General features: G+C 33.9%; 1 protein-coding gene and 1 long non-coding RNA gene across 13 annotated transcripts in view; one reads left to right on the forward strand and one right to left on the reverse strand.

Annotated features, from left to right (window-relative positions):
* The window catches only part of SPAG9 (sperm associated antigen 9), a 126,994-nt gene that overhangs the window by 47,432 nt on the left and 52,718 nt on the right, over positions 1 to 26,844 (reverse strand). For 4 of the 11 annotated variants that reach the window (XM_031966404.1, XM_031966402.1, XM_031966405.1 and 1 more), the window contains exons 4-5: positions 16,747 to 16,841; positions 4,939 to 5,092 (exon numbers count right to left, since the gene is read on the reverse strand). In XM_031966404.1, coding sequence (XP_031822264.1) covers positions 4,939 to 5,092; positions 16,747 to 16,841 — 249 coding nt within the window. The other 7 variants (XM_031966410.1, XM_031966407.1, XM_031966409.1 and 4 more) reach the window with 3 other exon arrangements.
* LOC116423319 overlaps positions 3,606 to 26,844 on the forward strand; it is a 59,372-nt gene continuing 36,133 nt past the window's right edge. For both annotated transcript variants that reach the window (XR_004233874.1, XR_004233873.1), the window contains exon 1: positions 3,606 to 3,935. This is a non-coding gene — a long non-coding RNA (uncharacterized LOC116423319). The remainder of the gene's footprint in view (positions 3,936 to 26,844) is intronic.

A 26,844-nucleotide genomic window follows, 5' to 3' on the forward strand; every position in this document is an offset into this window, starting at 1 on the left:
GAAGGTTTATATGAATTCATGTAAAATGAAGAACCAGAACATTGCGCACAGTAACAGCAATATTGTAAGAATGATTACTTATAAAGACTTAATTGCTCTAAGAGAATAATGCAAGACAATTCCATAAAACCCAGGACAAAAGATGCTATCCTTATCTAGAAAAAGAACTGATAAACTCTAAATACAGTTGAGTATATGTTTGTTTTTAAACTTTAAACTTTTTTTTAATTGTTTTCTTTAACAATATGGCTACAATCTGACTTCACATTTATAATCAATATCAAATTGCTTGCCTTCTCAAAAAGGGGGCACAAGTATAACCTCTATCAAAATGTTTGCCTTCTCAATGATGGGAGTGGGGAAAGAATCTGAAACTCAAAAAGTTTAAAAACTAAATGGTAAACCTTTTTAATATTTAATTGAGAAATATTTAATGAAATAAAAATAATTTTTAAAAATAAATAAATTTTAAAAAGAATATTACAAATTGTTGACCAGGCAAAATAACAAAAAGGAGTAAAAAAAAAAAAAAAAAAAAAAAAAGTCAGCATATGTACTAAAACACCCACTAAACAGGTGGGGGGAAATTACAGTGAGAAATTGGAGAACAGCGTAAGATCAAATGTTAAAGAATGATGTTTGTTCCAAATCAAAAGGCAATAGAAGTCAATGACATAAAATTTTATAAGAGCTTAGAGGAAATGAAGCAGAATGTTGTAGGAAAGGTTTAATCTGTTATTTGGCACATGGGGCACTCAGGATAGTGCCTTTATTTTCAGCAGATAATAGCAACAGTTACATTGAGGATACTTTTGAGAGCCCTGCCGCCTACAAGCTGACATATCTTTAGCAAGTCTCTCTAAGAAAGTCTAAGAAATAGGACCTGCATCATAATATATATGATGGATGAGGGAAAGGGAAGTACACCTCTGAGGTTATGAAACTGAGTGATGTACAGTGGTACAATAAACAGAAGTAGAGATCTTTGGAGGAGGAGTATATCAGTGAGGAAAATGAGTTCCATTTTGTTTTAGATCTCTTAAATTTTGGTTGTAGACCAAACCCATTAACAGAAAAAAGAAGTGAACATCTTGTGTGAGGAATAGCAAATAAGTCAATATGGTTAAACTGAAGAATGTGTGACAGAAAATAGTGTATAAGAAATCTAAAAAAGTGAGCCTAGATTATTAAATACTAACAGAGAATTTTGCATTTGATCCTGGAGAAAATAACAGAGAGCCACTGAATAGAAGTGTGATGTAAAATCATTCTGGCAGACAAGTAAAAGGATTCACTGAAGAGAGGAAAGACTCAAGGAAGAAACAACAATTTTAGGTGGCTATTTTAATCTCAAGTTTATATATTTAATATTTTCAAGTTATCCATACATTCATTTTTTATATGAGAAAAGTCAAAAAAGGAAAACAACTAGAAAGGGGGGAAAAAATGAAAACAGTGTGCTTCAAACTCCATAATTCTTATGCTGGATACAGATGACATTTTCCATGACAGTTTTATTGGAACTGCTTTGGTTCACTTAATTGCTGAGAAGAGCTAAGTCTATTATAGTTGATCATCAATCTTGCTTTTTCTGTGAACATTTTCCTGATTCTGCTTGCTTAACTCAGTCTGTTCATCATTTCCTACAGAGCAATAATATTCCATTACTTTCATATACCATTCTCCAAATGATTGCATCCACTCAGTTTTCATTTCTTTCCACCACAAAAAAGGGCTACTACAAATATTTTTAATATGTGGATTTAGGTGGCTATTTTAAACATCTCAGGCAAAGAAAGAATACAGTCTGAATTAGGGTGGTGATTGTTTGATTACAAAGAAGAGGAGATATCTGAGAGGTGCTGCAAGATTTGGCCACTTAGGAAATCAGTAAGAGTAATGAACTGATCTGAGGATGATATGAAGATTGCAAAAATGCATGACTGCACATTAATGAAGAAAAAGTTGAGTTGTATTTTGGATAATTTCTGATATGCTTATGTAGAAATAGAGTTCTGAAAAATTGAGGGGGAGAAAGGGAAGAGAAAGCAAGGGGAGGGAGAGGAATCGTCAGGCTAGAAATATTAACTGAAGCCAGGGAGCCTGATGAGATAGTTAAGAGAAATATAGAAGACTAACCCTAATTAGTGGCTGGGCTGCAGAGGAAGATCTGACCATCAAGAATGAGGGGTGTTCTGATAGGAAGAAGGAGAAAACAAGGACAGTATCATGAAAACTCCAAGAGGAGAGAGAATACAGAATAACCAAGCCCTGAATAACCAAGGCATTTCTCATCAAAGACTGGCTTATTTTTCATCATTTATGTAAAGATATAAAATATATTCTTACAGAGAACTTACACATTTTTGGCATTTACTAATTACCTAATGATATGGTAAAATGTATTATTATAACATCATCTGAATAGAATTCTACTGCTAAATTGCAAATTTCTTAATAAAGTCAGAAAATTAAACTGTATTAATAAGTCACCTGAATTGTCAGATTTCAATTTTATTTAGCTCTCAGTTCCCCTGCATCCCATTGTTTTGCTTTGTTTTGTTCTTTCAGAGAATTTTAAATCTCAATCACTTCATTACAGTTGAAATGAACCTTAAGAATCTAGACCAATCCCTCATTTTACACCTAAAGAAAGAGAGTCCTAGAAGAATTAAGTGACGTCTCCCAAAGGTGAAACGGCTCGGTAATGTTTATTTTGAATGACCAATAAGTAAAACCTTTAAAGACATATTTGTCTCACTAGAGAAGCAGAACTATTCAGAAGTCTGCCAACAAAAACAACTTAAAAAAGCAAAATGATACATATCTGCAAGGATTAGAAACTTTTTACAAAGTCAGAAATCTCCTACACTCCCTCCCTTTTTGTGCTCTACTCATTTTATAATATGAGAAGACTGCCTTCCATCTCATTTTTCAGTTTTTCCCTGGGCAATGCAGAGTGGGCAATCAACCCACTCTGAGGCAGCTGGGGCCTGCAAACAAACTAGTGGGCAAGCAGGACACTGTCTTGACCATGAGAGAGATTCTGATTAGGGTAGTTAGAAGGCATCTACCTAGAAGAGAGTATGGCATTAAGTTGACTTTGATGTCATAATATAAAAAATAGAGATCCCTTATAAATACAATAAATATAATAAAAAAATTAAAAAAAATAAATTAAGGGATAGAGAGAAAGGAATGATCCCTTAAAAGTGTGCTACTGACCTGCTTTTATTTTTCTGGTGAAATTTAATATTCTCTGAATATGACAATAAAGTATAAAGTACCAGAGAGAAATTTCTTTAATACATGCTATGACATTGGGGGGGGGGGGGGGGGGGGTGCTACAGCTGAATATTTTGAATATCATATTACAAAATAATTACTCTACAAAAGATATGTTGGCTGTATTTTTAAAATCTATTCATTTTACAGAGTGGGGTTGCTACTCAAAAATGGAAAAGTGGGTCAGGACTTCTGTTTCTGCCTTTTTCGAAGGATTACAGGGCGGAGACAAAAGAAGGCATGGTCAATAAACCTGAACCTATTTCAGCAAAACTCTCAAACAACACCACAATGGATTGAGAGCAAGCAGGGCAGGATAAGAAAAAGTGACTTAATAGTGTGCTTTGTTTCCTGTTGGTCTTTCTTTGACATAATAATGAGCAACTGTACATCTAGCTCTGAACAAACTGAGGAGAAAAGGGAGGCAGAAAAGAGAGAAAGACTGTCAGCCTTTACTTTCAAAAAACATTTCCGGGAGAATCACACCACATCATCATGATCAAGAAAAAAGTACATAGTAACACGAACTAAGTCAATGATTCTGAAAAATTCTACAAGAAAATCTGATAAGAGGCATTATTTCTTGACTTTTTCATTAAAAACACGAAAATCCAAATCATCCTCCAAAAGTGCTCCTTAACTCTAAGAAGGTGAGCAAAATTATTATTAATACGTGTTAATGTTTATTATACTCTAGTCTTTTCAATACCTTTGATATAATAGAATATTATAAGGCAATAAAATACATATTCATTTTAAATAATAAACATGTGAAATCTCAAATCTCAAATCAAACTTCAACTATATAAACTCATATGAAAACATGTGGAATATTCTAGAGTTTAAAAGCTCTGGGTTCAAGCCCTGCCTTTGCCACCCCTTAGTTATGGAACTCAACACATCACCACTATAGGGAACTATCTAAGGCTATAAACTATAAAGGCAGAATAATGCCATATCTATGTTGTTTGAGTGAATTTTTTTTTTTAGCTCAACCCTTTTGGCAATCAAACATAAACTATGAACCTCTTTTCAGAATAACAATTTTAAATACATAAACTACACAGGATTATAAAGGAAACAAGTTCTACTGAAATAGTTATAAAGTCCACAGAATCCAAATTAAGAACCTTTGTCATACACTGATGAAGTAATGGATCTTAATACCAAGGTGTTTCCACTCCTACATAGGACACCATATAAGGAAAGAGTATGTATAGATGTGTATGTATATAAATATTAAATGTATATGTATATGTATGCATGTATATATGTATACATAAATAAAAATCAGAAGGACATCTTAAGTTAGAGGGCATTTAATGTTACATTTGTTTTTTGTGAAGTTATTTCATTTCATAATTTTTTTTGTGTGTGCTGAGGCAACTGGGGTTAAACAACTTGCCCAGGGTCACACAGCTAGGAAGTGTTAAGTGTCTGAGGCAAGATTTGAACTAGAGCTAGTGCTCTATCCACTGGGCCACCTAGCTGCCCCCAAAATTTTTTTTAAACTTATAATCTAATGCTTATATGAACCAGGTGAAATCAATCAATGAGCATTTATTAAGTGCTCACTTTGTGAAAAATATACAAGTAAAAAGGTAGAGGTAAGTGCTAGGCAGCGAGAGTTGCCTAGCACAAAATAATTCTTACCTTAAGGCTGGTATGGGAACGAGGTTGGCTTAATTCTTGGAATTTCCAATGTTCTGATCCTGGTGTATCAACTCCTTTCTGAGTATCAGGAGTAAGAAGTCCATCTCCTGAAGGCAGTGGAAAAATTCCTAATGATATAGGCCGTTGTTCTTTTCTGTTTGGGGAAAAAGAGCTTTTTATAAATAGATCTAATGGATCTTCAATTAAACATCATTATCTATGAGGAACTATTCAAATACAACCGAGAGAAAAGAACCTCTAAAACCACTGAAGAATAAATCCAAGTTTTCCATCTTGTGAATGAGCCTCAAGAAAGATGACTAGGGACAGTAATATATTTTTAAAATTCTTCTCTCAACTGCTTTTGGTTTTATTGAAGAAACAGTTCTATAGTTTGATCTTTTTATAATGAAGATATTTAAATTTTTTAATCTGTTACGGGTTCTTTGTAAAGTTTAGCTAACACTACTACTAAACCCTAACTACTCACCTTGACACTCCATGCTATTATCCTTTTAACAATGGAAAACTTCAAATGTGAAACATTACTATATAGCCCACTCTTCTTAAACATTGACTTCATGTACCAAATTCTCTTCTTCTCTATCAAAAGGACTTAATTCTATGTTTCATTTCCTCCACCTAGTCTAGTAAACAGTTTCTCACCATCATATTAATAGGTGCAATAGCCAGATAATACTTGTGCATTTAATAAGGGCTTTATGGAAGCCAATGCTAGAAAATGAAAAAGAATTATGAGAAATTTGGCAGAGTAGGCTCTAGTAATATTATTACCAATTTCCAACAGAATATTAAAAATCATAACCAATATTGTAACAATTTCTCCCTTTCATTCAAAATAAAAATGAAAATAGAACTAAATCCTACTTAAGTATAGCACTTCCTTTTTTTGTAATTTTTCTTTTTCCTAGGAAGATTGTGATAAAGAACCTCCCAACTGAGGTCTATGGTTATGTCATATTAACTAAGAATATCAATCAACTGCTTCTTTAAGTTAGATAAATTTACAAAATTTCTATGTGGAATTTAAATGAAACAAAGACTAAAATGTACTTGGAATCAGATCAGAACGAAATTACAAAAGATCTTAATGTTATAAAACAATGGAAATCCAATGATGAAACACATTCTTCTTGTAATACTTTTATTTGTGGAGCCCTATATATAACCAAAAGAAAGTCGAAGCTACTAATATCATGAAATGTAATCAATTCACAAAAGAGGGAAGAGGAGGTTATACCAGGTCAATTCCCAGACTGCCATACTGTCCCAAAGAATTCAAGCCACTTCAGAAAAAATAGAATTTTAAATAAAAATTGGCAAGAAACAACTTTGGTCCAACTGAAATCAAAGCTTGCTTGATTTAAGCTTTATTTTGTAGATTTGTTTTTACATGAAAATTTAATCCATGCTATTAATATACATTCAGCACAAAGTGTACATATACAACACACATTCTCTCTTTCTCTTTCTCTCTCTCTCTCATAAGAATAATCAGAATCAGAAAGGATTGATATCATAAACTGATAACTAGTAGTCCAAAGTATTCAGGTATATGTAGATGAGGAAATAGTTTTTAAGAGGTTTATGTCAGAAAATTAATAAATCTCCTTCAAGCCATCTAGTCATTTTTCCACTTTACTATTTCCCCCTTTCCTTCTTACAAAAAACAAAACAAAAACAAAATTAGAAAGGCAACACACAACTAGGATAATTATGCTTGTTTAAGTTTCTATTTATGAGACTCCAATATGATTAGCAAAAAAGTTCCAAACCGTAGGTAAACAATTATTTTACCTAGACTTCAGCAAATAACAGTCAGAAGATATGAGACCTGAGCACTAGTTGTATGACCTTGAGCCAAGTCACTTAAAGTCTCTGTGCCTCAGTGTCCTTATGTATAATACAGGATTAAAAACAATCTACACACATACATAAATTATTGTTATGGGCCATCACCTGGCAATTACATTGGAGCTGCTCACACAAGACACTGCCCTTCTGTCCGGGTTTAAAAAATCTGTATTCACCCCAATTGTAATCCTTTTCTCCAGTCTGATTGCTTCTCTGCTGACTGATCATACCAAAGTCCAGAACTTCTGAACTACTCTTTGGATGTAAACTTGGCTGCCATCATGCCCCACCTATTTTTTGTTTGAGGTCTTCGAGCTGGGCCCCGCCTCTCACATTACTACTTTGCTACAAAGACCAAATCAATGAGAGAAAAAGACCACACTATATGCTAAAATACTGCAACCTTTTATCTGAGTACAAAATTTGTTTTCCAACTATATTGGAGGAGTTCAAAGGGACTGAAGGAGAATCAGACTATCTAGTTCTTAGAGTGCAAGAGATATTTATACTCCTTTGTGTAAGTCAAGAGATTGCTGACCTTCCTTGTCATTCACACCTTAACTTCTTTGTTTTGTTTTTTGAAGGGGGAGAGAAATGCAATGATAAAATGTATATGAAAGCGTCTCTTAAAGGAGTACTATATAAATGATATTATGATTGTTATATTCTTGCTGGTTAGATTTATTAGGTATCATGGACACCAACTATATTTGTAACCCCAAGCAGCTAGGTCACAAGGTAAATGCAGCAAGACAATATAAATTAAGTGAACCACTATAATCCTAGAATAACAAAACATCAGTGAGTCAATGGTTTTCTATCCTACAGTCCAAATTATTTAAAGATAAGAATAAAGATGTATTATAGAAATAGATGACTTAGTAAACGATACATTAAATAGATGAATTATTAAACTAAATGGTAACTAGGTTGATAAATCAGGGCCTAAATGGTAACTCAGCTGATCAGGGCCTCCTAATATAGAATTTAAATTTCAGGAAAGCATTTGTCTCTCATGTTATTCTTGTAGACAAGATAGAGAACTGTGATTTACATGGGAAGAAAAAAAAGTATGATTCAGAAACACTTGAATACCAGGACATTAATAGTTTAGATCAACTTAGTTTCAAATATAGATAGGACCCAAAGGATAGGCGGTTTAACATTTATCAATGACTTCAATACAGGAATAGATGCCATGCTTATCAAATATTCAGGGGACAAGAAGTTGGAATAACGCAACACATTTAATGACATTGGAGTTTTAAGAGGACTAGAGAGACTAAATGGGGAATATTTATCTGAGAGAAGAGAAAGAAAAGCATACCAGCTATCTTTAAATATTAAGACGGCTCTCATATGGATGGGAGTTAGGCTTGTTTTGTTTTTATCCCAGAAGACAGACATGATGTTGAGGAAATTTTCTGAATAAAAGCTTTTCAAGAAGTTACATGAATTGGCTACCTTGAGAAAGGACTAGGTGAACTAAAAAACTAAGTGAAAACAATCAATACAATCAGGAAAGTTGCAAGATATAAAATAAACCTTTATAAAGCATCAATATTTCCATCAAAATCCATCAGAAAGATAAAGAGAAATTCCATCTAAAATAACTACAAATATAAAATACTTGGGAATCTAACTGCTGACACAAACACAAAGGAACTATATGAACTCAATTATAAAACATTTTATAAAAATAAAGGACTAAATAATTGGAGAAATATTAATTTCTCATGGCTAAGCTGAACTTTATAATGAAAATAACAATACTCTCCAATTCATTTATTCATTGTCACACCAATTAAACTCCCAAAGAGTTACTTTATTGTGCTTAAAAAATTATCTGGAGGAACAAAAAGTCCATCATAGCAAGGGAATTAATTGGGGGGAAAGGGGAGGAAGCAAGCCTAGCTGTATCAAATCTTAAAATGTAATAATGAAACAATTTATTTCTCAATAGTGAGATTGATCAGTGTATATTGTACATATATAATATACAGAACAAAACATGCACAATAGTCTAGTGTTGATAAAATCAAAGATCTCAGGACAGGACAAGTACTCACTTAGGAAAACTGAAAGGCAATCTTGCAGAAACACGCACGCAGGCACATACACATGTGTGAGTGCAACAAACTCCAAATGTATATGTGATTTAGACATAATATCATATCCAAATTAATTAGAGTACAGGGAGAAATTATCAGTCAGATCTATGGAAGTTTATATGTAAAATATGAACCTTTGATCACATAAAACTTAAAAGTGATGCTGCAATAAAAAAGTGATGCAAGAAAAAAAATGGGAACAATTTATTTTCAGCTCCAAATTTTCACCTTGCCTGTCCTCTCCAACCTCTTCAAATTTGAAAAAGGCAACAAAACCAAGATTATTACAAATATTACAAAGGCATGTTGGCCATGTCAACAATGTAACATGGGTTAGATTTTTTAACTTTGTTGCAAATTTCTGATAAAGATCTCAGTGATTAGATACATAGGGGGGGAAAAGGAACCATTCTCCATTTAATAAATAACACAACAAAAAAGAAGTCGGTTTTCAGATGAAGAAATTCAAGAGAATAAGAACCACATTTAAAAGGTATTCTAAATTATTAATAATTAGAAAAAGGCAAAGCAAAACAACTATTAGGGACCATTCCAAACCTTTTAGATTGACAAAGCTGATTTTTAAAAGAGATGAGAAAGAAGAATGACAGATGCTGAAGGAGCTGTGGGGAAAAGAGATACATTAATAAATTACAGGTGGAGCTGTGAACTGGCCCAGCTATTCTACAAAAGTTATTTAAATTGTGCACACCCTTTGACCCAGTGATATTAATACTAGGGCTACACGCCAAAGAGATTAAATAAAAAGGAAGATATATAAGCATAAAAAATATATTTCATCTTTTTTCGTGGTATTACCCATGAAAACAGAAACTGAGGTGCTACCCATCAAGTAGAATATTAACTATGCTACTAAAAAAAAGGAAGACAGTTTCAGAAAAAAACTTGTATGAAATAATGAAAAATGAACTTAGCAGAATCAAGTAAACAACTTATAGAATGCTATTAAAAAGACAAAATTTTAAATAATTTAAGTATGTTGATCAACAACTAGTCACAATTTCAGAGGACTTGGTGAATCATGCTACCCACCTCTAGATAAGAGGTGATAGACTCTATCAGTTTGGAGAAGGGAGAAGGAGAGGTAAGAGAATTTGAAGCTCAAAATAAAATTAAATTTAGGAGGGGATTTCAGCTAGATATTCAACTAAAGTCCCTACCAGCACTTGAAAAAAGTAATGAAACAGTAGAAATTGTAATTAATTTTAATTAATTTCCCTTTCATTGTAGATACTAAAGATGGTTGATTGTAATCAACTAAGGCTAGTTGATCAATTCTCTGGGAACAAGTGAAAGAGACTCAACCTTATGTCTGGATAAGAATCTTTTTATTTGAAGATTCTGCGACATCCGAGTTATCAGAATCCATGTGTAGAGTATTTCTTACTTGGGACTCTCATTTAAATTCTTACTTGAATTTCACCAACTAGTCTAATCTGACTAGTTGGGAGGGTCCGCTGAAATTTGAAAGTTACTGCCAAGGTAGACAGACCAGGTCCGCAAGAGAGGCTTGCAGCAATCACACCTGATCATTAGTTAAAGAAATTGGGAACGCTTAGCTTGGAAAAGTTAAGGTGTGTCTTCAAGGATAGTGAAGGGTTTGTAAATGGATTAGATCAGTTCTGCTTCTCACCAGAGAACAGAATTAAGAGCAATGTATAGAAGTTAAGCAAAGACAGATTAAGGAAAATCTTCCTAAGTTATTAAAGCTGTATAAAAGTGGAATAACCTTGGAAGCCAGTAAATTGCCCTTCACTAAAAGGTCTTCAAGGAAAAAGTGGATGACCAATAAATATGCTTTTGAAAAGATTATGCTACCTGATATTGTCTCATTATCTTGTCCTCTCAAAGCCATCCTCCAAGTGAACTTTCTGCATTTCTGTCAAGGGTACACTCATTCTTCCAGATTTGTAACACTGGGATTTTTTTTTTTTAAAAAGAATCCTTACTCTCCTTTACTCCCTATTTCCAATCAATTGCCTGATCTTGCTGTTTCTATTTCTGTAACATACCTTTTCCATCTGACCTGTCATCACCTCTTGCTGGGATTACTGCAATGGCTTCTCCCACGATTTTTATTCCAGTCCAGTCCAGTGGCATACACATTTGCCAAAGTGTATACCCTAACTGCAGAACCAACCATATTAATTCTCTCTACTTTAGTAAACTCCAATAATTGCCTTTCATCAAATATGCATTCCTTTTGGAACCCTTCACTACTTCTCCAGAACTTATCTTTCTAGATATTATTCTCCTTTCACTCTATAGTTTATTAAATCTAACCTTTTCTGCATACTTCACACAATGGACTTCATCTTCCTTACCTCAAGTCTATACTGGCCATACATCCTCTAAGCCTAGAATTCACTGCCTCCTTATCATAGAATTACTCTAAGTACAGCTAAATACAACTTTCTTGGTGACATTTTTCTCATTCACCCAATGTCTATCCTCCATTTATTCTTAACTTTGTTAAACTTAATTCTCTTATATTTGTTTTGAATTCACACCTAAAAATTCCCTAGAAAAACGAAATTAGGATAGAGCACAGGTTAGAAAAACAATGACAATATAAGATTATATAGATATATTCATATGCTGTCACCCAGGATAGAATGTAATTTCCTTGAGAGTGGAGATTTTCTGTCTTTATATTTCTAGTACTGAGTATTAAGTGCATGTCAATAAATTATTGTTATTTGACTGACTGATGGGTACAAGTTGTCACCTGTGTCCTTCCTTCCACCTCTCAGATGTTGTGGTCCATGGTTTCCCTAAACTCAAACATATAAAACTAAAGCAAAATGTTTAAAATAAAAACTTGAAAGATTAAAAATATACACATTTCACCTAAAAAATTAAGCTAGAAAGATTCTTTTTCTCCCTGAAACTACACATAAATATGGAGAAAGTTAAACACTGGGGACTCAAGATGGAGTAAAGACAGGAATTTGTTTCAGCTGTCCCAAAATCTCATCCAAATATAAAATAGCACCATATGAATTCTAAAATGGCATAACAAATGATGGAATAAAAAGAAAATTTTTTTCTAGCCAAGACAGTGAGACAGATCTCACTGGGGCAAGAGTACAACAATCCAATGCAAGCCTCTTCAGCATAGGCCACATCACAGCAAGCCAACAGGCCTTCAAGGGTAACTGAATTGACAGCAATATCTTTCAAAGCTCTCAGCACACAGCTAGTAAGAGAATCAGACAAATGGTCAAAAGGAAATTACAGGGAATACTTTGCTGGCACTGGGTGTTGGACTGTGATGCTATGCCAGTGCTAAGTTCTGCACTGCAGCCCCCGAGTGAAAAGGAACACGAACACCAGAGCGGAGGCAGCTGCAGGAGTACACCGACTATGCTCACACTTCCAACATGGAAAAGAATGCTTGTGGTCACTCACAGACTAGAGCACAGATCAGGAAAACAGTGACAACATTAGATAATATCACCTGAGACGAACTGAAAACCCTCATTACTACTTCTGAACACAGCAGTGTTCAAAAGTCAAAACAGGCCTTAAAAAAAGAGAATAGGCCAAATGGCAAAAGGCAAAAGTCTACTGAAGAAAAAGAATTCCTTAAAAATTAGCAGCAGCATCCAAATGGAAAAGAAAGTACAAAAGCTCAATGAAAAAAAATTCCTTAAAAAATTCCTTAAAAATTAGAACCAGGCAAGTGGAAGTTGGACTCAAACCTCAAACCTGGAAAAAACTGACCTGGAAAATAGACCCAGAATTATTAGACTATCTGGAAATCATGATTCCCCAATCCACCAAAAAAAAAAAAAAAAGGGGGGGGGGGGGAGAAGAAGGGCCCTTGGCATTATCCTCTTTCAAAAGGAAAGAGGATTTTTTTTGTATCAGGGAAAACTGCTTTAGTAACTAGGAAAACTGCTTTAGTAACTTAGTAAAAGAAGCCAAAATAGAAATTGAAGGAATGCACCCCCCTAAAAGAGCTCCCAAAATGAAAACTCACCCCCAAAATGAAAACTCCAGGAATAATTCAACCAAATCCCAGAGCTCCCAAGTCAAGAGCAAAATGTTATAAACAGCGACAAACAATTTAAACATAGAGTCATTCCCCAATTGATAATTGGTCAAAGGATATGTAGTTTTCAGAAAGGAAAAAAAAAACCTGAAAGCAATCTCGAGATATATGAAAAAGTCCTCTAAATAACTACTTATTAGAGAAATACAAATTAAAACAATTCTGAAATACTATTCTACCTCTACTATTAGTTTGGCTAATAGGACAAAGGAAAAATGATCAGCATTAGAGGAGATGTAGTTAAATTGGGATACTAAAGCAGTTTTTTTTTTTATTGGCGGGGAATTTTTCAGTTTTACGCTGTACAACTTTTTCACTTTTAAGACACTGCAAAGATTATGCTCTTACAGAAACTTGGTGATAATATCACAGACCCCTCTCCTCCCCAAGAGGGAATTATGATTCATATTCTATTAATACAACCCAATTGGAACAATATCACTGAATAATAACCTGCTCTTTATGTAATCCTATACTTGGAATAAAAACAATTAACATTCTATATATCCTAGTGTAAAAACTGGTTTAAATTAAATACTTTCCTGAAATACCAATTTTTAAAGTCATAATAGTTTCATTTAGACACACTATATAAACCCATTTTAAAAAATTTATCTTAAATTGAAGCCTAATGTGTTTCTTTAAAGCAAAATCATTTCTCCCATCAACATTGTCTAGATAATGCAGGCAGTTTAATAACAGCATTTAATAGATCAGAACTCATAAAAATTCAGTACTTTTTTAATTCATTTTACATGTCTTGTGATTATTTAAATACAAAGGGGGTTTAGAGAAATCACTAACCAATTTCTTATAGTTGTTTAAGTATATATAAAACAATTGATAATTAAAGTTAGATAATTATCTGCTTCTTTATAAAAAGTCATTCAATCTCAAAGTTGAATTTCAAGTAACATTTTTTAAAAAACAAATTTCAATTTAGTCCTCTTCATGATATGTGTGTGTATATATATATATATATATAATATAACTCCTTGGAGTTAAAGTTTATATGCAATTAGATTAAAAATTTTTTAATTTAAAATCAAATATATAAAGAAACAATTAGAATGATCTAACTCTGTACAATAATTATTGTACAATAATACAAATCAATACAATACAATCAAATACAATACAAATCAATACAATAACAATACAAAAATATATGTACAATAATTATTACTAAACTAACATTTTAGTATTTTCACACCCATTATCTCATTTGTCCACCACAACAATAATTTGGGAAACAGGGACATTTTATAAATGAAGAAAGTGGAGTTTAAAAGAGTTTTAAAAAGGTAGATTCTCTAATTAATGTTTTCTAAGAGTATATATAGAGTAGGGAAGGCTGGAGATAGTGGTGGTGTTAAAATATGGAGAACACAAAACAAGTATTTCTATTCATGGGTTAAGAGTATTTAGTTTCATAAACAATGTATTCTAAAAAAATCTTAATAATATCAATTTGAAACAAAGAACTAAACATCACTACCGGCACCTTATAAATGTAATTTTTCTGGACTTTAGAGTAGCTACTGAAGAATTTGGACTATGAATATGTAATCACAAGTGCCCTTAACTGAACTAGTACTTCTGATTGTTTTTTTTTTTTCTTGGTTTGTTTTTAAAGGTTCAATGTTCAGAAACATTTCATAAACTTTAATCTTTTGTAATTAAAGCTGTCCAGGGCAAAACAAGGAAAGGAGAGTTAATTTTTTTAAAACTTTAGCTAAAAGATAGACAGTGTTCCTACCTTACTGGAGCTTTTCTTTTTAAATAGAAAATTTAAATAGATGAACAGTGTTTCTGGGCTCTGTAGTAGAAATGGGGAATTTTTTTTTAACTTTAAGGGAGCTTTTCTTTTCAAATAGCTAAAAGGTAGACATTGGTTCTTGCTCTATACTAAAAGAACAGCAGTCAAAGTAAGGAGATTAACAAATGCAGTTCCCGCGCCACCCCCAACCCCCAACAAGCATGGACATTTGCCATCCAAGTCTCTACAAAGAAAAGAAGAAACGATAGCGTCCCATAAAACAATAGTGAATAGGCTTTATAAGCTTTCACAGCTTTAATGCCTAAATAAAGAAAAAATGAGCTCACTATCAAAAACATATATTTCAAAACCCTTTCGGTTTAAAAGCTCTTTTTTTAAATGAGGAAAAGAATTGATTTGCAGGTTCCCATGAATACTAACGTGAAATAATGAACACAATGATAGAAGAATTCCCATCAAGCTATACAAAATATACTCCCTTTCTTAGGCAGTTAAAGTCAAAATCTAGAATCCAAAAGCTTAGAAATGTGTAAGTGCTTCATGAGGCAGGATAAAAAACTTGGGTTGCAAGGCTCCACAATGTTCTTATTCATTCACTTTACCATAAGCCAGTTTCCAAGACCCACGCTGATCTTGTACTCACGTTTAAACCCAAAGTGAGCATTATTTCTTCTGCCCTCAGGTAGCCCACACAAAGCTTTCTCTCCCAGGTCCCAGCTCCAAAAATCACTTTAACCAGAATGCGAGTGCCTAGCTTTGCTTTGGGTTATCCCCCCATTGTTTCATTCTGCAAGCTAAGGAATACAGCAGAGAGCAGGCGGCAAGAGGGGGTGGGGAGGTGGGGAAAACGAGCCCTGCTGCTACAGCTACAGCCACAGCCGCTACTGCTGCTGCTGCCCTCCAGGGTTAGGGACCAGAGGTAGAGAGGTGGGTGGGAAGGAAAGATGCCCCGAGCTGGCGGGTGGCAGAGGAGCAGCAGGAGGAGGGGAGTACCTGAGTATCCTGGGCAGGTTCTGCGTCAGAGCTGGCACACCGGTAGAAATAGAAAAGTGCACAAGAAGCAGAACAGAGAGCGACACCAAGATAGCTGAATTAATGACCACCGCCCCGCCAACGAAGCCAAACACAAACAGCAGCATGCATCCAGGACTCATGGCGCTGTGCGGGCATGGTGACCCGCCGCTGAGAGGAGCGAGGAGGCTACAGAACAGGGCCCACGGGGGTATCTTTGTAGTGCAAGTTTGTCATTCAGCAGCCACGGCCACAAAAACAATGCCATCAGCAGCTCTCCACTGGGCTCTGCAGCAGCGGCGGCAGTAGCAGTGGAGGAAGCAGCAGCGACTCCCAATCAATGACATCACCCTACTCTCCCCACCTCACAACCATAGAGCTGCCGCTCTTCGCATCTGTGCAGCAGCCCCGGGAGACAGCCTGCTTATTAACTGTTTTTTTTCCCTTTCACGAATTGTCCTGGCAAACCTCATTGGTCACAAAGCCTGCTGATCTACATAATTTATTCACAATTTCACATCAAACAAGCATCCAGCTAATAACCCTTTCAAACCCGTACCTTGGCAACAACAAAAAATGGACTAAAGGGGATGATAGGAATGAAAGTTATTTCTAAACTCCCACAAATTCTGAGGATAATTAAAAACCACTACCCCCCAAAAAACCAAAATCTTTCATGAAGTTGTTTTATGTGTTGTTGGTTGGTTTCAGGGTTTTGTTTTTTTTTTTTTTTTTTTTTTTGGTAAAAACATACAAGTTTATCTCGTGATTGAGCCTTTTAATAGTCAAGACTGCTTCCATTCTTTTCTACTCTATTCTCTCCCACAACATTCCAAGCACAGAACAGAACTTTCTGAATCAGTCTAACTGTTGTTCTAGTATTGAAGAACACAGCAACACAGAAATAGATTTTTTTTGCCCATTTTCAAGGCAAAATATATAACAAAGCTTACCTAATTCTACAATGAGTTGTGGATTCTAGTTGATCACTCCCTGATAGCTGATGAAGTTTTGTTTTTTCTAAGTGTTCCATATAATTATGGATCATCTATTTAAAAAAAAAGAGAAAAAAAACATGAATTAAAATGAACATTACTCAGAATTAAGGTATTTACTATTATATAGGAATAGCTCTTTACAAGTTTCATATTTATATTTTTATATATGAGGACTTCTCAGTAACATACAAAAGGATATTAGGAATGGTACTCAGTGAAACCAACATCTTTAACATATCAAAAGACTTTTCATATATGCTTACATCTTAATATTACTACAACTACTCCTAGGTAAGTACTTCAAGAAAATAAGAATGAAGGAGAAAACAGAAGCTAACATTTTTTGGAAACCCATTAAGCAAATCAAGGAAAAAAGTGAAAGAAAGATATATGAAATTTGAAAAGAACAAAAGTTTCAGGGTGATTTTTTTACCACAGCCAAAAGTACTGAAATGTAGTATGTACAAAAATTATAATATGCAGTTTTAACTTGATGATATGAAAAAACTAGGGTTTTATTTCCAATTCTAAAATGGAACAATTAAATAAGGAATGGAATATATTTCTCATCTATATTATTTTATGCTGATTTCAGGTTATTTTATTGAATATACTTGTCTCTTCAACTTCTCTCCGATCAAGTAATAAATTTTAGAAAGTTGTATCTAGAATCTCGATGTTTGGAACCTTAAAACACTAATAATATGTATTTCAATGACATGTTTAAAAAGACTAGACCTGAATCTAAATCCATGTTAGGATGTTTGTATAGGAAGCAAGTAGTTAAGTAGTTATAAGGGACAGAAAAAAAGAAAACTATACAGCTGAAGAAAAAGAAAAGAATGACCAATTTTTTCAAATGATCAAAAAGAGCAATTCTTTATTGAAGAAATGCTGTAGAAAATTTGCTTATAATTAGGAGACATACAAATTACTTTATCAAGCCAGTTTAATGATCAAATAACATTTTTCTTCTAAACTAAAACAGTTATGCCCTTATTTTACTAACATGTAAAAAAACAGCACAGGAATCCAGAATGCTATTTCTAAATACCGAACCTTTTTACAAAAAAAAAACCACAATATTAAGGGGGGAAATACAATGAAATACAATGAAATAAAATACACTAAAAATATTAGAAAGTAGTTATAGCATGAGCATTAAAGTGAAACAATGTCACCAGGTTTTTTTGGCAAACTATCCAGCAAGTCTTTGAAGTAATCTAGGCTCTTTCTTCTAAATAGAACTACTAAGAAAAACCCTTCTAAGACCATAAAGAAATGCATTAAAATTTATGTTTGAGTTTAGATTTGGGTATAAGTTTTAACTAAAAAATTCTAATTATTCCCATCTAAATCTACTGTGGTGTTATGTCCCATCATCATAAAAATATACTGTTATATGCAACAATCAACACATCAACCAATATGATAAATGATTCCTCAGCGCTTGAATGGATATGAAAAACATCAAATTTCTTTAAAAAATAAAGTTAGCAAATTCAAATCAATTAATAGTCACCCCATTTCTAAGCTTCATAGATAAGATTAAAATAGTAAAACGGGATGTTCTTTAACTTTAAAAAACCTGCCTCTACAAATATAGTAGTCAATCTATAAGCATTAGTTTCAGGGCTGGGCATTGATATGAAAACAGAAAAATGAAACAGACAGCCTTTCCTTTAAAAGGTTGTATTATATATTCCCAGCTAAGGAAAATATTAACCCTATAATTCCTGAGAAAATCTAGACGGAGATAGCTCTTAAGCTGAGCCTTAAAGGGACCTAAAAAGTCAAACAAGATGATGAAAATGCATTCCAGACACACACACACACACATATATATATATATATATATATATATATATATATATATATATATATATATATATATATATATATTCTTCTTTACTATAACAGCAAAGGTCTCAGTGGCTCATCTCTAAAATAATAAAAGTTCCTTTATATGAGCACAATTACAAAATACTTCCACACCAAAGTCAGATCTAATCAACTGGAAAAGGATCAAGGGTTCATGAATAGGCCAAGAGAATATAATAAAAATGACAATATTATCTAACTTAATCTGCTTACTTAGGACCATACCAATTAAACTCCCAAGAAATTATTTTACAGATAGAGAAAAAAAAATTTCTGGAAGAAAAGACCAAGAATTTCAAAGGAATTAATAAATTTAAAAAATGCAAATAAAGCAGCTTACCTGTGCAAGACCTAAAACCATATATTACAAGCAGTGGTCATCAAAACCATTGCTACTGGCCAAGAAATAAAGCATTCAACCAGTGGAATAGGTTCACAGGACAAAATAGTCAATGACTATAGTAATCTAGTGTGTTTCACAAACCCAATGACTCAAATTCATAAGAATTCAAAATTATTAGCAATTCTCCAATTAATAAATGGTCAAAAGTTGAACAATTTTCAGATGAAGAAATTAAAATCATTTCTAGTAATTTTTTCATATTACTATACTACTAGTTCTAAATCACTATTGATGAGAGAAATGCAAATTAATACAATACTTCTCAGATGGCAGCAGAAGATGATGATAAATGTTGGAACAGGTGTGGGAAAAGTAGGACACTAATACATTGTTAGTAGAATTGTGAATGGATCCAACCATTTTGGAGAGCAGAACTATGCTCAAAAAAGTTATCAAACTGTGCATACCCTTTGACCCAAAAGTGTTTCTACTGGGATTATATCCCAAAGAGATTATAAAAGAGGGAGAGAGACCCACATGTGCAAAAATGTTTGTGCAGCCCTTTTTGTGGCAAGAAACTGGAAACTGAGAGGATGCCCATCAATTAATTGGAGAATGGCTAAATATTATGGAATATGAATGTTATGGAATATTATTGCTCTGTAAGAAACGATCAGCAGGACGATTTCAGAGGCCTGGAAAGACTTACATGAACTGATGCTAAGTGAAATGAGCAGAACCAGGAAATCACTATGCACGGAAACAAGAAGACTGCATGATCAATTCTGATGGACATGGCTCTTTTCAACAATGAAATGATTCAGACCACTTGCAATGAACTTTTAAGTATAGATGGCTTTCATCATTACAAGAAGCCTGTGGGAACTAAGTGTGCATCACAACATAGAATTTTCACTCTTTTTTTGTTGTTTGCATTTTATTTTTTCTCCTTTTTTCTTTTTTTGATTTGATTTCTTGGGTACAAGATAATTATATCAATATGTATGCATATATTGAATTTAACATATATTTTTACCATCTATGGAAGGAGGGTGGGGGAAATAAGGGAAGAATCAAAGAAATTGTCCACACATATGTTTTGAAAGCGGAAAACTTTCAAAAATAATCAGAAAAGTTCCTTTTTGAAACTTTAATTGAAAGCAAATTAAAAATGGGGAATTACAAAATATCCTTTTCTAATAGTTGATATCAAGTATCATTTTAAATAAACAGTCCACACAATAGTATAGCCAGCTTGACTTCAAAATTATCAGAGAATAAAAGAATTTGAGAGGGAGGTGGGGAAAAAGTCAACAATTGTGGCACTTGAATGGAATTCATACTAAATACACTCACAATGAGGCATTTGGGTTTTCTTAGAGACTTGAAGGAGGGACCAGTCATTATTCAAATTAAACTTTCTCCTCCAAATTTACCAAGTTTGCCAGGCTCTAAGCAAAGCAATGGGAAAATAAAGGAAAAACAGAACAAAAACAAAACTTAAAATCTAACAGGAAAAGATAATATGCAGAAGGAAGCTGGACTTCAGGGTGCAGGTAGGAGGAAGAGAGGAGAATAAGAATCCAATCCAAAGAATATAGGAAATGAGATGGTTTCTGGAAGATCTCTAAATGGAAACTTTTTTGTTCCATCTTCCAATCAAAGGGGCAGAAGATACTAACATGGTGAGTACTAAGGCTAATCCAATCTCACCAAACCTCCTGAATAGGTTCTTTTCTCTTAAGTTCCTGGTTCTCCTATCTGTCCCAATCTCCTTTGGGTTCTTTAGTCATGTCACATCCACTAAATGTTAAATGCCCCAAAGTCTCTCTCTTGGATTCCTTTTTTGTTCCATACTATTCTGAATCGGCAATCTCAAACTCTAGTGAATTCAATGATCATTTCTATGCAGATGATTCCGCTATCCTTATACTCTCTTCCGAGCTTTAGTCATGCATTACCAATGGCCTCTTTTAACATCTCAAATTCCAAGTGCACCAGAGGCACCTGGAGCTCAACATGCCCCAAAATGAACTTTAAACATTATCATCCCTTAAAACTTCCTGAACACAAACTTTTAATATCATCCTAAACTTCTCCTCCTTATTCATCCCACAGGTTCGGGCTATGGTCAAATCTTGGTTCTATCATGATAACAAGTCCCATATACATTTCCTTTTCTCCACTTCCATAGTCCTAATTCAAGCCTTTTACACTTGGGCTGCTGAAACATCTTTCTAATCTATCTCCCAACCTCAAATCTCTACCTACTTCCCATCCTCCATTCAGTTTAGGTTATTTTCTACAATTTCACTCTCACCTTTGTGCTTAAGGGGCCCTAAATGCTCCCCCAAACCTCTAGAATCAAATATGAAATCTTCTCTTTGCTATTTAGAGCTCCTCCATTACCTGATTACTTCCTCTCATCCTCAGTTTCTTACCAATGCATTATGATCCAGATACTATGGTCTACCTGCAGGTCCACACATATGACACTCTATCCCCCAATTCTGTGTCTTTGTACTATCCCTCAAGCTTAAGACACTCTGCTCCCTTACCTTTCCTTGGCTTCCTTGCAAATAGTTCAAATCTTAGCAATTACAGAGAGGCCTTTCCAATTCCCCCATTTGCTAATGCTGTCAGTTAAGTGGTATTAAGATATTAACTACCTCGATAACAAGTTATTTAAGTGGTTTGTCTGTTTCCTCTGTTGTAAGTTGTTCCAACAATTAAATAGAATAAAATACAGCACATGGGGTGATGTCCAATAAGCTTAATAAATACTTGCTGGCTTTTCTATGTCCTTTGTGTGCCATTCTATTTTTCCAGGGTTCTAGCTCCAAATACAAAACTTCCATTAACTTGCTATTGCCATGCTATTTCTTCACTGTATATTTTGAGCTCCTTTATGCCTCCCCATTTCTTTACTTTTTCTACTTGTCATTTCTTTTACTTTATTTGAAGCATTTCTTGTAGTTATGAAATGAATATATTTGGATGTACATTCTCATTCAACCATGTTGCCTGAAATAAATGAAATCCTGATTTCAAGTTGAGTAAATCCTGAATTCAAAAAGTACTTAACCTTCTGAGCGTCAAGGGATGAAAAATTAAGAAGAAGATTTGGGAATTAGACTCCTCCTAATTCAATCTCTTATATTATAATAAGGAAAATTAAGACTCAAAGAGGTGAAGTGACTCACCTGGTTACATGTAAATGAGGATAAAAATATTTGTAAGCACAAACTGCTGTGATGATTCAAATAATTCAAATAATATGTATAAAGTTTTCTGTAGACCTTATGGTATATAATTGTGAGCTATTATTTACAACTACAGTAAATTAAGGGATGATTATTTCTTTATAAAACGCTTCTTTACTTTGAAAAAAAAAAGATTCATAGTATTGTATTCCCACTATGTTAGAGCTGAAAGGAACAGTGAAAAATCATTAAGTACAAATTTTTCAGATGAACATGCTCCTAGACAAAAAGAAAAAAAAAAACTGTATGAAAATCATAATTTGTTTTATTCTATGTCTTGCTGAAATATGGGTAAAATGAACATGCTAAAAGCATGGGTTTTGGATTTCATTGGAAGTTTGAGCTTTAAAAGGTTTATGAACTTCTTCAAAATAATCCAGTACATTCTTATATTCTGGTTCAATTACAGGCCCAACACATCATTCCTCCGTACTACCTATGCCAAATAGATTTAACTGATGGATTAGTTTTATAGGTTTTCAATACAAATCAATGTCTTACAGGAAAAGATAATTAATTTGTGTTGGAAGGAATGTGGGAAAACTGGGATATAAATACATTGTTGGTGGGGTTCTGAACTGATCCAACCATTCTGGGGAGCAAGTTGGAACTATGTCCACAGAGCTATCAAACTGTGCATACCCTTTAACCCAGCAGTGTTTCTACTGGGCCAATATCCCAAAGAGATCTTGAAGAAGAGAAAGAGACCCACATGTCCAAAAATGTTTGTGGCAGCCTGTAGAGGGCTGAAACTATTGAGTCAATGCACTGAGGTCAGGACTGCGGAGCACATGAGGCTAACTACTGATTGGACAATACTCTGCAGGGAAAATGGTCCTTTCTATTATCCGTACTGGCTCAGTGATTGGTGTATACAAAGGATTGTAGGAGGGACTAGGGGGTGGAATAAGACTAGCCAGGGACACAAGCTTGGCAGTTGGATGAGGGAGAAGGTGGTCGAGGAGATTCTGCTTCCATTCTATTCAATCCTGTGTCTAAGACCAAGAATAAAGATTGAGGACTTTTGATTTGAGGCCTAGAGAGACTTACATGAACTGATGCTAAGTCAAATGAGCAGAACCAGAAGATCATTATACACGGCAACAAGAATATATGATGATCAATTCTGATGGATGTGGCTCTCTTCAACAATGAGATGACTCAGACTAGTTCCAATGGTCTTTTGAAAGAGAGAGACATCTGCACCCAGAGAGAGGTCTTTGAAAACTGAATGTGGCTCATAACATAGCATTTTCACTCTTTTTGTTGTTGTTTGCTTGCATTTTAACTTCATTTTTCCCCTTACTGATATGATTTTTCCTGTACAGCAAGATATTTGTAGAAACATGTATAAAGTAATTATGCACATTTAACATATATCGGATCACTAACCAACTGAAAGAGCGGTGGGGGAAGGGAGGTAAAAATTAGATAAAAGATTTTGTAAGGGTGAATGTCAAAAATTATCCATATCTATTTTTTAAAAATAGAAGGCTATAATAAATTTAAAAAAATAAAAAGCTATAATAAAAATATGCATGTCTTAGTCTAGTCAACAGACATTCTTAATATATTTGATTTTCTCTCTATGGATGGTCAGGCCATCCTGAACTTCTTGAACGGTTTTCTAAGGAGCTCTGTAATGATCACAGACTTGTTGGTGTTCAATTAGTTACTAATATGGTGTTCAATTAGTTACTAATATATTTATAATAGAGGCTTTCAATTCATATACTTGGATATCACACATCAATCCTTAATAATTCTCATGGTTGTATCCTCCAAGAAAGCAACTTCCTTTTGGAATAATCTAGCTGTTTTCCACTTTTATTCCTTTTGGAACTATTTCTACTTCCCAACTATAATATTGCAATGGTTTTATTGATCTTCATGTTGAAAACAAGTTTGTCATCCTAATTTTTATGAATCCTTTTAATTTTGCTCGTTTTCCATCTTCCATTTTGCTTAGAATGACTACTTATGTATGTATATGTCATGTTTTCTTTAAAATGTTTTTACCCTATACCAGCAGCCATCTCTCTCTCCACTTAGTAAGTCAAATGCTGGCTAAGCATTTGCATTCGCGTTTATTGAGTTCGTTTCATCTTATTGTTACACATTTTTAAGTCAAATTTATGTATTAAATTACTACAATCATTGTTCATGTCATTTCTAATGTCCATTTTCCATTTCCCTTTGTTGATTACTTGCTTAAACAATTCAAGATTGAGTCCTTTCAAAGATACACCATCTTTAATCTCATTATTATTCTTTCTTCTTGCTTTTTTACTAAGTCCAGTCTTTGTCCTGACCAGACAGTGGTATGATTGTAAATTGTTAACAGATTCAGGAATAACTTCCATGATTACAATAACAAGTCTTTTCTTGACAGTAAACAAACAATATAATCTAATTTCATTGTTGGTAAAATACTTGGTACTTGATTTATAGTGCCTGCTAATTTTTTTCATGAATTGTATTTATGATATAAAGGTGAGACTTTTTTCATATCTACAGTTCTTTAGACTCTTGTCTTTTTCTCATATTTTTTCATCATTCTCTTCCTTTAATCAACTTCTGATTGATGCAACAAACATAGATCAGAGTATCTACTGACTTAATTAGGATGTTTTATAAGTTCATCACATTTTTCTATTTATCATAAGTATCTAATATAGGTGCATGAACTGCAATTATTTTCATGGCAGTCTTTTTGCAAATACCAATAAAGGAAAACAAGATGACCACATCTCACATTAAATAATGTTATTTGCTTCTTTTAGAAATATGATTCAACAACAAATTTCTTTCCTCTGGCTTCATCTGTGAAGACTAATATAGTTCATGCTCTCTAGCATTATGTCCACTTGTTCACTGGACTAAAATTCCACATTTAGAGTGCTGAAAATTAAAGTATACAGTCTAAAAATGATGCGACTCTTAGCACCCTTTGAACCCTTTTCCACTTCTTAGGCTCTGATGAATAAAGCAGAAGGGGCCAAATATGTTGAAGACCATTTTATCATTTTGTTTTGCCGATTGCTATAGCCAAGAAATTTGTCACCAAAAACAGCCAGCCTACATGACGAGGAGACTCTAGCTAGGCTGGTTCCTAAAATACTCAGTCTGCTGCCAAGGCCATACTGAAAGCTTTTCAGTAGAAAACTGCTAGAGCAACCACTTCACTTACTTTCACAAGAACCGAGGATCATTTGCATGTCACAACAAATGAACAGAACTGGACTTTTTGGTGTAATATCCCTTATACATAAGTCTAAAAATAATTCCAATCTTTGTCCTCTCATCAGAACATTTCCAGGAATAATTCTCAAAAAATGAGTAGAACAAGCACTAGTAAGAACAATGAATCAATCAAAACAAAACAACAAAAAAAAGCGCAACATTTATAAAATGCCCAGTAGATCCAGAGACCCTGCAGATACAAAAACAAAACTGAAACAATACCTGCCCTCAAAGAGCTTACATTCTTAAGGGGAGACAACATGTATACATATCAAATACATTCTTAAGGGGAGACAATATATATATACATACCAAATAATACTTCTAAGTTTAAGGGAGAAGGACACTAGTTGTAGCAGGAACAGGAAAGGGCTGATGCAGTAGGTAGTTTGAAGGAAAAAGGTAGGGATTCAAGGAGATAAAGGTGAAGAAAGAATTCATTCCAAATACAGAAGACAGATAATAGAGAGATGAAACATCTTGTGTAGAGGGCCCGAACTCTGGAGAAATATACTTGAAACAAGGTATTAACTCAGTAGAATTGATGAGGTAATGGTTCTCTAGTTTACATATATACTTAATACTTAGTATGGTGATGTAATGGTTCTCTAGTTCACAAATACATAGTATGCCATAATGAAGTAATTGTAATAGGGTATATAAGAGCTAAGGAGGACTGGAAGAGAGACATTCTATTTTTGACTATTAGTGGGTCTCCTACCTCCTACACTAAGATCAAAACTGGACCAGACAGAATAAAGAATCTAGATTCTATTCTTGACCATTCTTGTGGTGTCTATCCCTGCTGAGATCAAGGCTTGTCCTAAGGACCTCCAGAAAGCTAGCCCAGACATCACAATCATATGTGAGGAACAAGCAAGTAAATTCTTATCACCTTTCACTCTTTAAAGGTATAAGTTGGAATCATACATGCCTAAAAATAGAAGAATTTATTTAGCCTAATTTAGCCTAATATAGATTTCTAGGTAGTTACTATCCCTTTTGTTTTAATATCTTTCCTGTTAACTTATCTGTTATTTTCTTTAAAATAATTTTTTACTGAGATTGTTTCTTATATCACTATCATCCCAAGTATCTTTCTCCTTCCCCATCCTAAGGAGGCCAATTCTTATGACAAATAGCTTTTTTTTTTTTTTTAAGAACACAGCACAACCTATATTGAAACCATGTAAAATAACACCTGTGAATCTTCTGTCACCACAAAAGGGTCAGACCCTTGGGGGATGTCTTCCACATAGATCTTACCATATTTCTCTATCTCCATCACACTTAGAATTTTGAACAGCACAACAATATTCTAGT

This window comes from Sarcophilus harrisii, chromosome 4, assembly GCF_902635505.1.
Source record: "Sarcophilus harrisii chromosome 4, mSarHar1.11, whole genome shotgun sequence".
Taxonomy (NCBI): Eukaryota; Metazoa; Chordata; class Mammalia; order Dasyuromorphia; family Dasyuridae; genus Sarcophilus; species Sarcophilus harrisii.